We start from the raw sequence: 12178 nt of genomic DNA on the forward strand, positions 1-12178 counted from the left end.
CACGGTGATCTATCCTTCTTTGTATCCTTCCCAGAAACTTGGAGACAGGCAAGATGAATGTGTGACAGCCAGCACTTGGAACTGAACCAGACACCTCCAGAACTAAACACATCATCTCGAGGCTTCAGAGGCTCCAGAGCCAGACATGGGGGCGGGGGGAGATAACAGCTCTGCGTTTTTCTGCAAATGCCCTGATCCTCGAATGACTTGTGCATCACTACTGAGTTAGAAAGGAAGTCCTCTGCCTCTCCTGGGGGTCTTTTCATCACCTTGGAGAAGAGAGTACCTGGCACACAGCATGGTGATGGTACAAGATGCCACGTCAGCAGCAGGTCCTACAAAGCTTTGTGTCGTTCAGAGACCTGTCTGGTGCTGAGCAGGGAACACTGATGTGGTTCTGAACCTGCCCTCGGGCCCAAAACAGCCCTTAAAAAACCTGCCTTTTCCAACGATGTCTATCTGAAATGATCCTTGTTGGCTCTACGACCAGGGGAAACAAGGAGCTGAAAAGGAAGTGCGTCATTAGAGAGGGTCCAGCAGAAATGGTTCAGGGGCTGGGGAAGGTAACTTATGAGGAGAAGCTCAAGGAACAGGACTGATTTAGTCACCTACGGGGAGATTGAATAGCAGCTTTCAAATACTTGAAGGGTGGGTTCAGAAGAGGATTGAGCTGGACTCTTCTCAGTGGTGGCAGAGGACAGGACAAGGAGCAATGGGCTCCAGTTGCAGCAAGGGAAGTTGAAATTAGACATTAGGAAGAACTCTCTCACTAGGAGGGTGGTGAAGCACTAGAACGGGTTACCCAGAGAGGTGGTCAAGGCTCTGTCCTTGGAGGTTTTTAAGACCCAGCTAGACAAAGCTTTGGCTGGGATGATCGAGCTGGGGATGGTCCTGCTTTGAGCAGAGGGTCGGACCAGATGTGACCTCCTGAGCTCCCTTCCAACCCTCATTGTCCACGATGCTATGACTGTATGAAAATGGCATGCATGAAATTCTGTATACTCCAAGAGAGTCTCCTCCTCCAAGGCAGTTCTCCAGATAGGTACATATGGTTACCTCTGGCTTCTTAAATACACTGCCAAGACTTTGTAAATAGCCTTGGTAAAAGAAAAAAAAATAGCTTAGCCTTAAAAAGTCCAGGCGTAGAACACAGTGCTAGTAATGGTTTGGACCTGCCAGGTGTCTTAAGTAATTCAGGGGTGCCAGAGATATGGCACTATAAAAGGTAGCATCATGACAATTGAGAGCTGCTAACTACTCTTCTGGATCTGGAGGCAGCAGCACAGAGGCTAAAACAACCATTTTCCCAGCGCTGACAGTGTTCTCAAATCCAGAAGTGATCGCGCTTCCCCTTTTCTGACTCCCATTTAAATAAAGTCCTTTCTCTATGTGCTGCACCGCAACATCTCATTTCTCCAAGAGTAAATAAAGAAATTCTGCTTCCTGGAGTGACAGAGGCTCCGAAGAGGGAGAGCAAAGTGGGTTGAGGGTGTAGGTGGGAAAGGTATAGCCTGCTGAAAAGATCGGCTGACCCGTGACAGAACTGTAAGTAGTTTCTGCAGCAGGTGAGCAAGTATGAAGGTTTGCGAGAGTGGCTAGTTCATGAATCTTGATGCCCCATCTGGACTCAGGTTCAGCCTCCAGACCCTGGCTGGGACTGCACCCTGACTCCCGGGTCTGGACTCAGATGCCTGACTCCAGGCCTAACTAGTCAGCTTGAATGCCAATGGCCCCTTCATGGAAGTCAGGGACCAGGAGGCATTGCTACCTGCTGCGATGTCCTTCCGGCCAGCTCCCCCTTTGGCAAATAAGTGTCTTCGCTATGTTTCTGGGGCAGTTTATCAATATGTTACTGCAGCGAAGGAAATTGTATCAGACAAGCAGAGCCTGACAGCTTGAAGTTGGAAGTTGAAAGCTGGCCAATGAATAACCCTCGCGACCCAGCAGAGATGCTTGTTTCTGTTCGTTTTCAGCTGGAGTCATTTTTAGGTTGGCGCTATATGTTCTTTTCATTCACAGTAGCAGCAACGAAAGAACTGCACACCAGAGGGAGAATAAAGATATTCTGCTCCCACGGAGGGTGCCAGCTATTGCTTATCTGCTTTTTTTGAAGCTGGGAATGAAAATAGGTGGTGTATGCCTGGTATTTTTAGCAGGCTCCAGTAGGGCTTTGTTAATTGTGAGAGCTGCTCTCCCTGTTACAGAAGTGTGTAAAATGTCCAAAAGCTGCTGTGGGGCTTCCTGTACATCTTCAACTGGAATCGAAACAGTGCAGATACCCTCCTCATCACATCTGGGAAGATTTTATGGGCCTCCAGGTATGATGGTGCTGAAGGGACCGTCGCCTCCCTCGGAGATGGAGGCAGCAGCTACTGCTGCGTGCACATCCTTGCCGTGGGACTGTTCCTTCTCCTTGGAGACTTCCTCTATCTGCTGAGCGTCTGGGAAAGCATGCCTAAGGCTACATCCTTTCTCTGCCTCTAAGCAGCTCCAGAGGTGACGCCCTCAAGCTACAGCCACAACGAGGAGCCCTGGGGTCCAATATGGCTGCGTAGGATTGCTAGCGATGAAAGGAATAGGGACGCAACACGGAGGGGACGAGGGGATGGGTGAATATGCAGCTCCGAGGGATAGCTGGAATTCACATAACTGTCCCAGCGTGCTACCAGCTTAGTAGCAGGTGCTCACATAAACAGGTGCTGATAGCCATCTCACAGTCTGGCTATGCGTTCAAGGGGCTGTGTCCTTGATAAGTGGTACTAATTCTTGTGTACAGTGTCCTCCCCACGCTTCTCTGATTCGGGATGTGAAGTCTCCTTGGGAAGAGACTGAAACAGTGATTTTGACTACTTCTGTACAGAAGCCCTAAGAAGGGAATGACCTCCAAGATTAGAAGAGGAAGGATAGGATCACAGAAAATTAGGGCTGGAAAGGACCTCAGGGGGTCGCATCTAGTCCAACCCCCTGCTCAAAGCAGGACCAGCCCCAACTACATCACCGCAGACAAGGGTTTGTCTATCTGGGTCTTAAAAAGATACTTTTCCCCTACAATTCAAGGGTTTATCCAAGGGTATAGGTTGTAGCTGTGTTGGTCTAAGAACATAGGCAGGCGAGGGTCTTTGGGTAAATCTGATCTCTTTTATCCAAGGAAGCCACTGAGGTAATTAAAGGCTACAGAGGGATATTTCTGGATACCACAGGAGGAAGAATTGCTTCTCACCATCCATCTGTGTGGCACATCGCATAATGGCAACCCACAAGCAGGACTCTAATCCAATATCCACAAGCAGGACTCTAAAACAACCATTAATTGTATCCTGCTCTCCTCTGCTCCTGCTACGTCCTTCCCCCCAGTTTGACAGAAAACAGCCCTCTTTCCAGTCTAAACACATCTGCTGAGAGCTCAGAGTCAATCTTTCTCCCCCACCCCCCCAGTCTTTCTCCTGTTTGCTGGACGGAGGGGCGGAGAAAAAAAGAACTCTTCTCTCAGCAGCCTGCAAGTCAGAAAGCCCATTAGCACCCACATGTCATAAATCCACACTTGATTATATCACAATAAGTGAAATGGAGAAAAATGACAGCCCCATTTGCAGCTGCCATATTTGGTTATGTGAGATAAGGAAGACATGTACAGCGTGGTAGTGGGCTTGGGAGGAGGAAGCGTGGGGGGGTGGGAGGGAGGATGATTGGGAACTGAACTTATACAGAATATAAAAGGAAGTCATTAAGTAGGGAGGGGACCAGGACACGGAGATGGCTGCTCGGCAGGAAATTTATTTGTAGTTATTTGTTAGGCGATGCCCGCTCCAAGTTGTGATTAACTTGTGTCGGCTGCAATTTTCTACTTCAAGATGTGGGGAGAAGAAGGCTGGGGTGGGGAAAGAAAGAATTAAGAGCATCCAGGGCTCTGGACCTGCCTTTATCTGCTCCAGAAACCTGACCCTTAAAGGAAAACCAATGCAATTAGCTTGCATTTTCATTGTTAAATACATATTTACTAGTTTAATGAATTAATTGCTGCACAGCTCTTAGGCACTGGGTTCTGGAGGAAGAGGGGCCAAATGGTTGGCATTATTTGCCATGATATGGAGCAGAGGGAGAGGGCTGATGGACTTCACAGCCACAGTCCATTTCAGGGGGCCAAGGTCTGGGAAGGATCTACTGTAGCACTACAGAAGAAAGAGACTTGGGGGTCATCATTGACCACAAGATGAACATGAGCCTCCAATGCGATGCTGCGGCTAGTAAAGCGACCAAAATGCTGGCGTGCATCCATAGATGCTTCTCGAGCAAATCCCGGGACGTCATTCTCCCCTTGTACTCGGCCTTGGTGAGGCCGCAGCTGGAGTACTGCGTCCAGTTTTGGGCTCCACAATTCAAAAAGGATGTGGAGAAGCTTGAGAGAGTCCAGAGGAGAGCCACGCGCATGATCAGAGGTCAGGAAAACAGATCTTACGATGACAGGCTGAGAGCCATGGGACTCTTTAGCCTGGAAAAGCGCAGGCTCAGGGGTGGCAACATTTGTTCACCAGAGCGCCCCAAGGGATGACGAGGTCGAACGGTCACAAACTCCTGCAAGACCGTTTCAGGCTGGACATAAGGAAGAATGTCTTTCCTGTCCGAGCCCCCAAGGTCTGGAACAGTCTGCCAGCGGAGGTGGTTCAAGCACCTACATTGAACACCTTCAGGAGTAAATTGGATGCTTATCTCGCTGGGATCCTATGACCCCAGCTGACTTCCTGCCCTTTGGGCAGGGGGCTGGACTCGATGATCTCCCGAGGTCCCTTCCAGCCCTAACGTCTATGAAATCTATGAAATATGAAATCTGTGCGCAAAGAGGTATGCAGATAGAAGTAGCTACAGACATCCGCCAGCAGTAGATCCCTACTGCCCCCCCACAGCAGGGCTGCAAGAACATCTGCAACTGCAGAGATGCTGGGTCTGCCATTGGAGACTGGCTTTGCACTCTGAAGCACCCAGTTACTGTTGGGGACAGAGAATAGGACTATATACACAACAGGTCCGATCCAAGAGGGTACTTCCTTCATCCTGATACTTGCTACTGGGCCCTGCAGAGTTGAGGATTTGTCCCAAATCAGAGCACCAGGAGAGAATAAAGTCTGCAAAAGGCTTTCTAGACTTCATTATTATTAATCGTATTTATGCCGGTAATGCCTATGGGCCAGGCAGGATGTAGCCTTGCTGCGCTAGCACTGTCTGAACACAGAGCAGCAGATGGTCTCTGCCCTGAAGAGCTTACAATCCAAACAGACGTGTCAGATGTATTTTTGTCTAGCTTCCATGGCAGCATTAGCAAACGTCTTGCACTTACGGAGTGGATTACGTGTCCCAAACCCTCTTCTCTCTTCCTGACTTCTCTGTTAGGCAGCTAAGTAAGGCTTGCTACCTCCTGCTGCAGCAAGGGAAAGCGAACCAGTAAGCAATTTGCCCATGATCACAGACTAAGCTGGGGGCAGCGCATGTTCAGTCCACACCAGCAGCCTCCAATCCCTTGAGAAATGAGAAAAAGCCAGTGGATGAAGTAAGGAACTGCACTGGCATCTGATCATAGCAAAGGTCTCACAGACAAACCTCTAGGACATGCCTGGATTTTTTGGGGAGGGCAGTACAGCAAGGGAAAGCATGTCTGGAGGGGGAGGGGAAGGGAGGAACCAGTCTTTACACATATTTGCTCTCTCAAAGCATGGAAGGGTCCAATCCACATTAATGTGTTCGCTCATTGATCCTTCATTCTGCCCATAGCAGAGAAAACGGAATTTTAACTAGACTGTAATTACTTGTTTGTTCTTGGCAAGAGAAATCCAGCCCAGAGAGATGTGTGTGTGAGCCTGTTTACGCTACCACCGAATGCTGCATCCTTAACAGCCTTGTGAATTGAGAGAGGGGGAAGGGATCAGGAAGAAATGGCTTTAATTGTTTTATCTTTCAGGTTGTTAGCGTTCAGCTGATGGGGAATCAGGGCCATATTTCTTAGAGCATGTAGAGCATGTTTGAAACTGCAGATTGGACATATTATGAACCACCTCAGTGCAGCAGTCTGCCCTGGGTAAGACGCAGGAATACAAAGCACTTCAGTTGGCTTGAAGAGCGAGAAAATCTGGCCACATCAGGGATTTATTAAAGTGAAAGGAGTGCGCATCAGCCAACTAAAGGTGCCCAGTTCCAAATGGGCAAGGCGAAGGGGAGCTCTTAGGAGACGTGTGTCACTTTACGTTGGGAATCAAAGCGGATGAGCTTTGTCCAGCCGAGCATATACATCTGCACTGCAACCTCAGAGTGCCCTGAGATGGAGGGCTCCCACCTGCTTCCATTCCCATGCGTTACATTTGGCGATGGACCAAGCTGCTCCAGAAGGATCTCCTGACGGCCAACCAGTGTCCTTCACTGTGCCTGTTGCAGATGCCAATAGCTTCGCTGCCTTGCCAGGCTCGGTGCATCTGAGCAAGAGCCATCAGATGGGTTTTGCACCCACTCTGGGGCACGCTGGGGATGTGGTGTAGCCGTGTGCTAAAGGACTATGGGAGAATGATCACCTCTGGGGTGACCCACAGCAACTCAACAGTGGGTTATAGGCTCATGTCCTCCTAAAAGTAGGTGGGCACTTTCCTTCCACTCAAGTAACAGGGTACCCAGCAGAACCCAAGGGGGCATCTCAGACATATCAAGGGAGAGCCAAACTGTGGAGCATCTGCCAAGAAACACACTTAAGATAATGAGCTCATCAGCACATGCCTGATGCCACTGCACTGTTAATTAACACAGCTCCCAGAATCACTAATCCATCTTGTGGCACCCTGGGTACTCTACGAAGGACCAGATTCTGCCATACTTGCCTTGAACAGCACATGAAACTCTGGGTATATGATCACTACAGGCTCAGCAGTGAAGTGTAGACACACCCAAGCTAGCTTTAAACTAGCTGGCTCAGAAACCAGTGGCAGTTCAGCAGTTGGTTCAACTTGGGCTAATTGACCCGGCTTTTCAGGCTGGTTTCCAGCCTACATTGACATCTGTACTGTTGTTGGGAGCCGAGGCAGCCAGCCTAAACTAGCTTGCGTGTGGCTACACCATGTGTAGTCACTTCTGTGCCGGTGGTGTAGACATATCCAAAATCAACAGGACTGCTCGAGTGGGGATGGTGCTACTCCATGTGAGCAATGAGTCAAGGCAGCAGATCAGGTCCTGGGTCCAGAGTGCCAATCTCCTACTTTAGAAAAGTTCTCAATAAGCAAGACGACTCTTGAAGTCTCATGGGTGACCTCATGCAGATGCTGGCCAGTCTCAATGCTGTTTATCTGCAGAGATCTGGGGCGATGAGACTTGTAGGTAGTGCGGCTACCCATTGCAGCAATGCTCCTGCGCCAGCTGCATCTGGGGTTGATCCAGAGAGTGCTAGAGCTAATGGGAATCTTTCCACTGGCATGCTGAGCTTTGCATCAGCCCTTGCCAGACACGCATGGAGGAGGGAGCAGAACAGACCCTGCAGTCCCCTGTACATGGGATGCCTTCTGAAGCCAGTGAGAGCTCTGTGCATGCAGCATTGGGCACTGGGAGTGTTCCTGGCAGAGTTGCTGTGCTGAATCCTTGCAGCTGAGATGGGATGGAGGGAGGGAAAAATAAAGGTCCAGCACATTTGCGTTTAGATAAGAAACCAAAATATTGTTATGAGTCATTCATTACTGCTCTATAACTATGCACGTTTGCATGCAAATAACTGTAATGACATAAACGGTTATAAAATAAGTCTCTTACCATATGAACTCGGTAGAGAATGCTAATTCCCAGAGTCATGAATGGCTTAGAGAAATCAATCACCTTCTCCCGCTCTGCAGTAATCGTCAGGCCAGCCACTGCCAAGTCGGCTTTCTAAACAGACAGGAAGGCAGAGATTGTCAGCAGCCCTGCCCCAGAGGCCAGGTGCCCAGGTGGAAAGGCATGCAGAGAAATGCATCCCAGCTCCAAATAGTCTCCCCTCCAAAGGCACCAAAGTCCATGGCCACGGAGAACCCTTCTATTTAATGAGACATGGGAGAAATCCTGGCTTTACTGGGAGCTGTGCCACAGACTTCAGGATGCCACCCCCAGAGGTGGCACAAAACCCAGCACCAAGGTAGATGTCACCTGGTGTTACCATGCAGTCAGCTGCTGCCCAGGAGCACAACTAAGCGCTTAGCTGGTCTCACCCCCACCTCCGCCCGGCTGCTTTCTCTTTCTTCCTAGTGGAGTAAGGTTCCCTATCCCCAGCCTCTCTGGAGCTCCTGCTATCCATCTGCAAAATGGGCACTGCCATCCTGTTTCGTGATCAGTATCCCAGTCAGGTTCCCGCTGTGCTAGGTGCTGTACAAACACAGACAAAGCAGAGCCAGGCCCTGTCCCAAAGAACTTGCAATCCAAAATGAACACCTACAGCACCTGCTTCTCAGAGGGAAATAAGGGAAACCATTCCTATTGGCAAGGTGCTTTGAAGAGGATGCCAGAAACCGGTGAGACCTGCCCTTCCCACACCGCACAGGATTGCTGCAGCTCAGGAACTCGCTGCCTAGGCAAGTTCTTTGGAGATGGGCCCTAAGCATCACTGCTATACTGCCAACCCCAAGAATTCACACTTACGAATCAAGTAATACATCTTTTTTTGCAAATATCTAGTTGGTCTAATAAAAAATATCACTTCTGCCACAAGTTCTGATTCCAGTTATGAATTGGTCACTGAGAAATCACGAGACCAGCTTCAAAATGAGAAGCCCGAGGAAACACATCGAGTTTTAGCAACTGCCACTTTTCTTTCCTTTTTTGAGTTTTTTGGGGGCACAGGTGCCACAGGCCACAGCCTCCGGCACTTCTTCCCAAATGCGAGGGCTAGGGTTTTGATGCTAATGGAAGCTGATTGTTGTAATCGCCTGACTCCAAGAACTGAGGAACCATTAGAAACTGTCTCCACAGTCAGAAAATGAAATCGATGACAAGCCAACAGTGAAAATGGCTGCAAGTGAAATGCTGAAAGCAAACAGACCAGCCCCTGCTAGAGAGCGGCAGGATTTCGCAGCACCTCGCGGAGACCTCTTGCCCTTGAGCTAAAGAGATAACTCCACCAGGTGATAACAGTAGTAAGGTTGCTATCCTTTTGCGGTCTCAGCCACCATCCAAAACGTACAACTCCACAAATGCCATTGGTGGCATCAAGCAAATTAAATTAAAATAAATTAATCAATAACCCTTCTTCCATTTTTATAATTTGGTCTCACACTAAAGGAGCTTTATGTTAAGTAACATATTTATTATTAGACCTTCCTTTAATGGCTTGCACTGCTGTTTGTCAAATGAGGCTTGCGCGGCTCTCTTGCATATGTATTGCTTGCTCTTTCCTACATGTATACTTCTGTTATTTTCAGAGTAAGCAGTGACAATTGTGCAAGGGGGGAAGGAAACCAGCTTGCACTTTCCACCCCTGATTTCCACCAGGGCCACACAGCAGCCAGTGCACTATCATGACTTGAAGAGCCAATAAAATATGCAGCTTATCTCTCCGGATCCATGCCCTACTTGTAAATGCACCGTGAGATGGCAAATTCGCATGTGCGTCTCTCTCTGCATGCTGCCTGAACCTGCTGCTGTTGCAGGATTTTCTTAAGAATAACTGGATTAATCATCTTCTGGCAGAGGCTCTCAGAAATCTTTCCCCATTTAAAGTCATGCAGCGAAAGGGCTGTAAAATGTAGGACCTGCTGCAAGAGCAAAAACAAAGTGTCGGTTTATTGGAGCTCTATTTTATTACCTGCAGGAAGTGGGGAAAAAGGCTAGCAGAGCAGCAAAAATCTGCCCAACAGTAAGTAAGGTGCACGGGTCAAGGAGAAAGCGGTATTTCACATTCTGGGCAGGAGAGGTTTATTGGAGAAAGCGGTGCCAGGTTCTGCAAGCGTTAGGAGGGAGCTATAGGTGATTCTTAAAGAAGCCGAGACTGGAATTAGAAGCCGGGGAAATTCCTATCTATCCAGCCATCTACCTATGGTGGTTTAAAAGGCATCTATAACCACAGTCTGGCAGGGTGGTTGGGCATGGGAGTAAACACCCCCCACAAGTGCTGAACACCCCTGGGATATAACTATTCGATTTGACCCATCTAAGCGCCATTGTATTGAAGGGATTCTGTGAATAGGGAAAGCCCCAGACGGGCTACACTCGACTTGCCTACGCTTAGAAGGATTTGCTGAGATAGCAACACCGGGGAGAGCTGTACCTGAAAAGCTCCCTAATGAAGATGCAGCTTTTACAACAAGTGAGTTCTTGCGTGGTATAGCTTAAAGCAAATAATACTGAAATGAAGATACACTGGCAAAGGAACAGCAAATCCTGAGTTATTGGCAAGTGGTTGGACTGGAAAGCTCTCAAGGTCCTTCCCAAGCAGGTGATTGCTTAAGAGACCACCTCTCAGGTGCCAGTTGGGCTAGTCCTCTGTCTTCAGGTCCGTCTTCACCTTCCCTCTTCTATCTGCCTAGCTTCTGTGCACCCAGCCCTTTCCCGTGCCCCCAGTGCAGTGTTTTGTCCCTGTTTCAGCTCAGCTGCGAGCCATTTGGATCCTAGGTGTGGATATGCTCCACAGTCAAGTGCACTGGCTGATGCAAGCTCTTGCCAAGCCCGGCTAGAGCCAGCACCAAGGATTCGGGGACATGTCTGGAAACTCAACGGCCACACAGTGCAGATGACTGGACATGGAGCAGCAGTATGCTTTTCAAGGACAGGGTGAGGCTGGGGGGCTCCTGGGGGAGAGGGGAAGGAGGAGGTCTGAAGAGAGCACACGGAGGCATCACTCAGCCATCAAGATGGTTCCTCCACCTGAATCCAGGGCAGTGCCTTTGAGGAGGAGGAGGAGGAGGAGGAGGAGGAGGAGGAGTGCTGTTATGCCACCTAGATTCCCCCTGCCCATATCCTAGGAGCAAGCCCTGGGTGGGAGCTGTTAGGCAGAAGATAGTGGCAGTCGTGGGAACCGAAAGTCAACCTGAGTTCAGCAGCTAACTAGGCGAGGAAAGCAGGAGCCTTGGCACAGAGTCAGGGCTTGGCCCGGAGGTCAGATGTGGGGAAGGTCACCCCCCGGGGCAGCTCCCCGAGGGGAGAGGCGCCACACCAGAGCAGCAGCAGTCAGGAGCAATATTGCAAGACTTCGTTCCAAGGTTACCGAGCCTGAGTGTCACTGAAAAGCCGACTTACAGCACTGGATCCTGAGAAGGCTTAGGTAAATTTCAAGAAACTCTGCCTGAGACTAGAGATAGGAGAGACTATTATTTTTAAATATCCGGCTTTTGCAATGAAGAAAGAAAACCCATGCCTGCATTGACAGCCGCTACAAAGCCATTACATATGTCCTTTCTTCTGCCTTTAAGCCCTAAGCATGCCAACTCCTAGGGTTTTTTTTTTTTTTTTTTATTGCTCCTGGCCCGGGATGGATTTCAACTCAGCCGAAAGCTACCTGCCCACCACAGCCTGGAGGAGCAGCGCTGAAGTCAAGGGGTCAGACACATTACTCAGGTGGTTTAAAGGGGCGTTGCTGCGCTGATGTCCAAGGACCAGTGCCGAGGGGAAAGAAAGCAGCTGGGTTGAGTCGGAGGAGGGTACACGCCATGCTGCCCTTGTGGGAACCTGCTAAAAAACAAGTCCCACCTGCTCCCTCCCTCTCGGCAAGCACTGCTGGCCAAAAAACGCTGCCAGGTCATTTTTTCGATTGTGCTCTGCGCCACGGGCACACTCCTGGGTATGACAGGTGGCCACCCACTTCTTTAGCCAGTGTCAGGGAGATCTTGCTTTCCTCCTGAGACTTCAGTATTCTCCTACTGGCACCTGCTCCAGCAGGCAGGCGTGACAGCAGCCCCCTGCCGATGCCTGATCTGGTGCAAATCCGTCCCCCCTTCTTCCTTGTTAAGCCAAACCTCAGTGCAGCACCGAACCTTGGCCTTCATTTCTTTATGGTGCCGTATCTGGGGCTCTCTCTCCGTCTCTCAAAACAGTGGGAAGTCATGCAAGTTAAGAGCTGGGTGCTGACGGCCCTAAATTTGATCTGTGAGCCACATGTGTTCATAGCCTCTGCCTGAATGCCACTGCCTCGTGCTTGTGACTTTTGCTTCAAAATGGCCAGGAGAGATGGGCCTTTCCTGCCGTGGCTCACTGA

At 49.6% G+C, this 12178-nt stretch overlaps 1 protein-coding gene across 1 annotated transcript in view; it reads right to left on the reverse strand.

The window, feature by feature from the left end:
• GRIK4 (glutamate ionotropic receptor kainate type subunit 4) overlaps window positions 1–12178 on the reverse strand; it is a 212931-nt gene that overhangs the window by 17477 nt on the left and 183276 nt on the right. Inside the window, 1 exon segment of the mRNA XM_019547060.1 lies at window positions 7774–7887. Coding sequence (XP_019402605.1) covers window positions 7774–7887 — 114 coding nt within the window.

The sequence above is a fragment of the Crocodylus porosus genome, unplaced genomic scaffold (genome assembly GCF_001723895.1).
Source record: "Crocodylus porosus isolate Cpor-Errol unplaced genomic scaffold, CroPor_comp1, whole genome shotgun sequence".
Classification (NCBI taxonomy): domain Eukaryota; kingdom Metazoa; phylum Chordata; order Crocodylia; family Crocodylidae; genus Crocodylus; species Crocodylus porosus.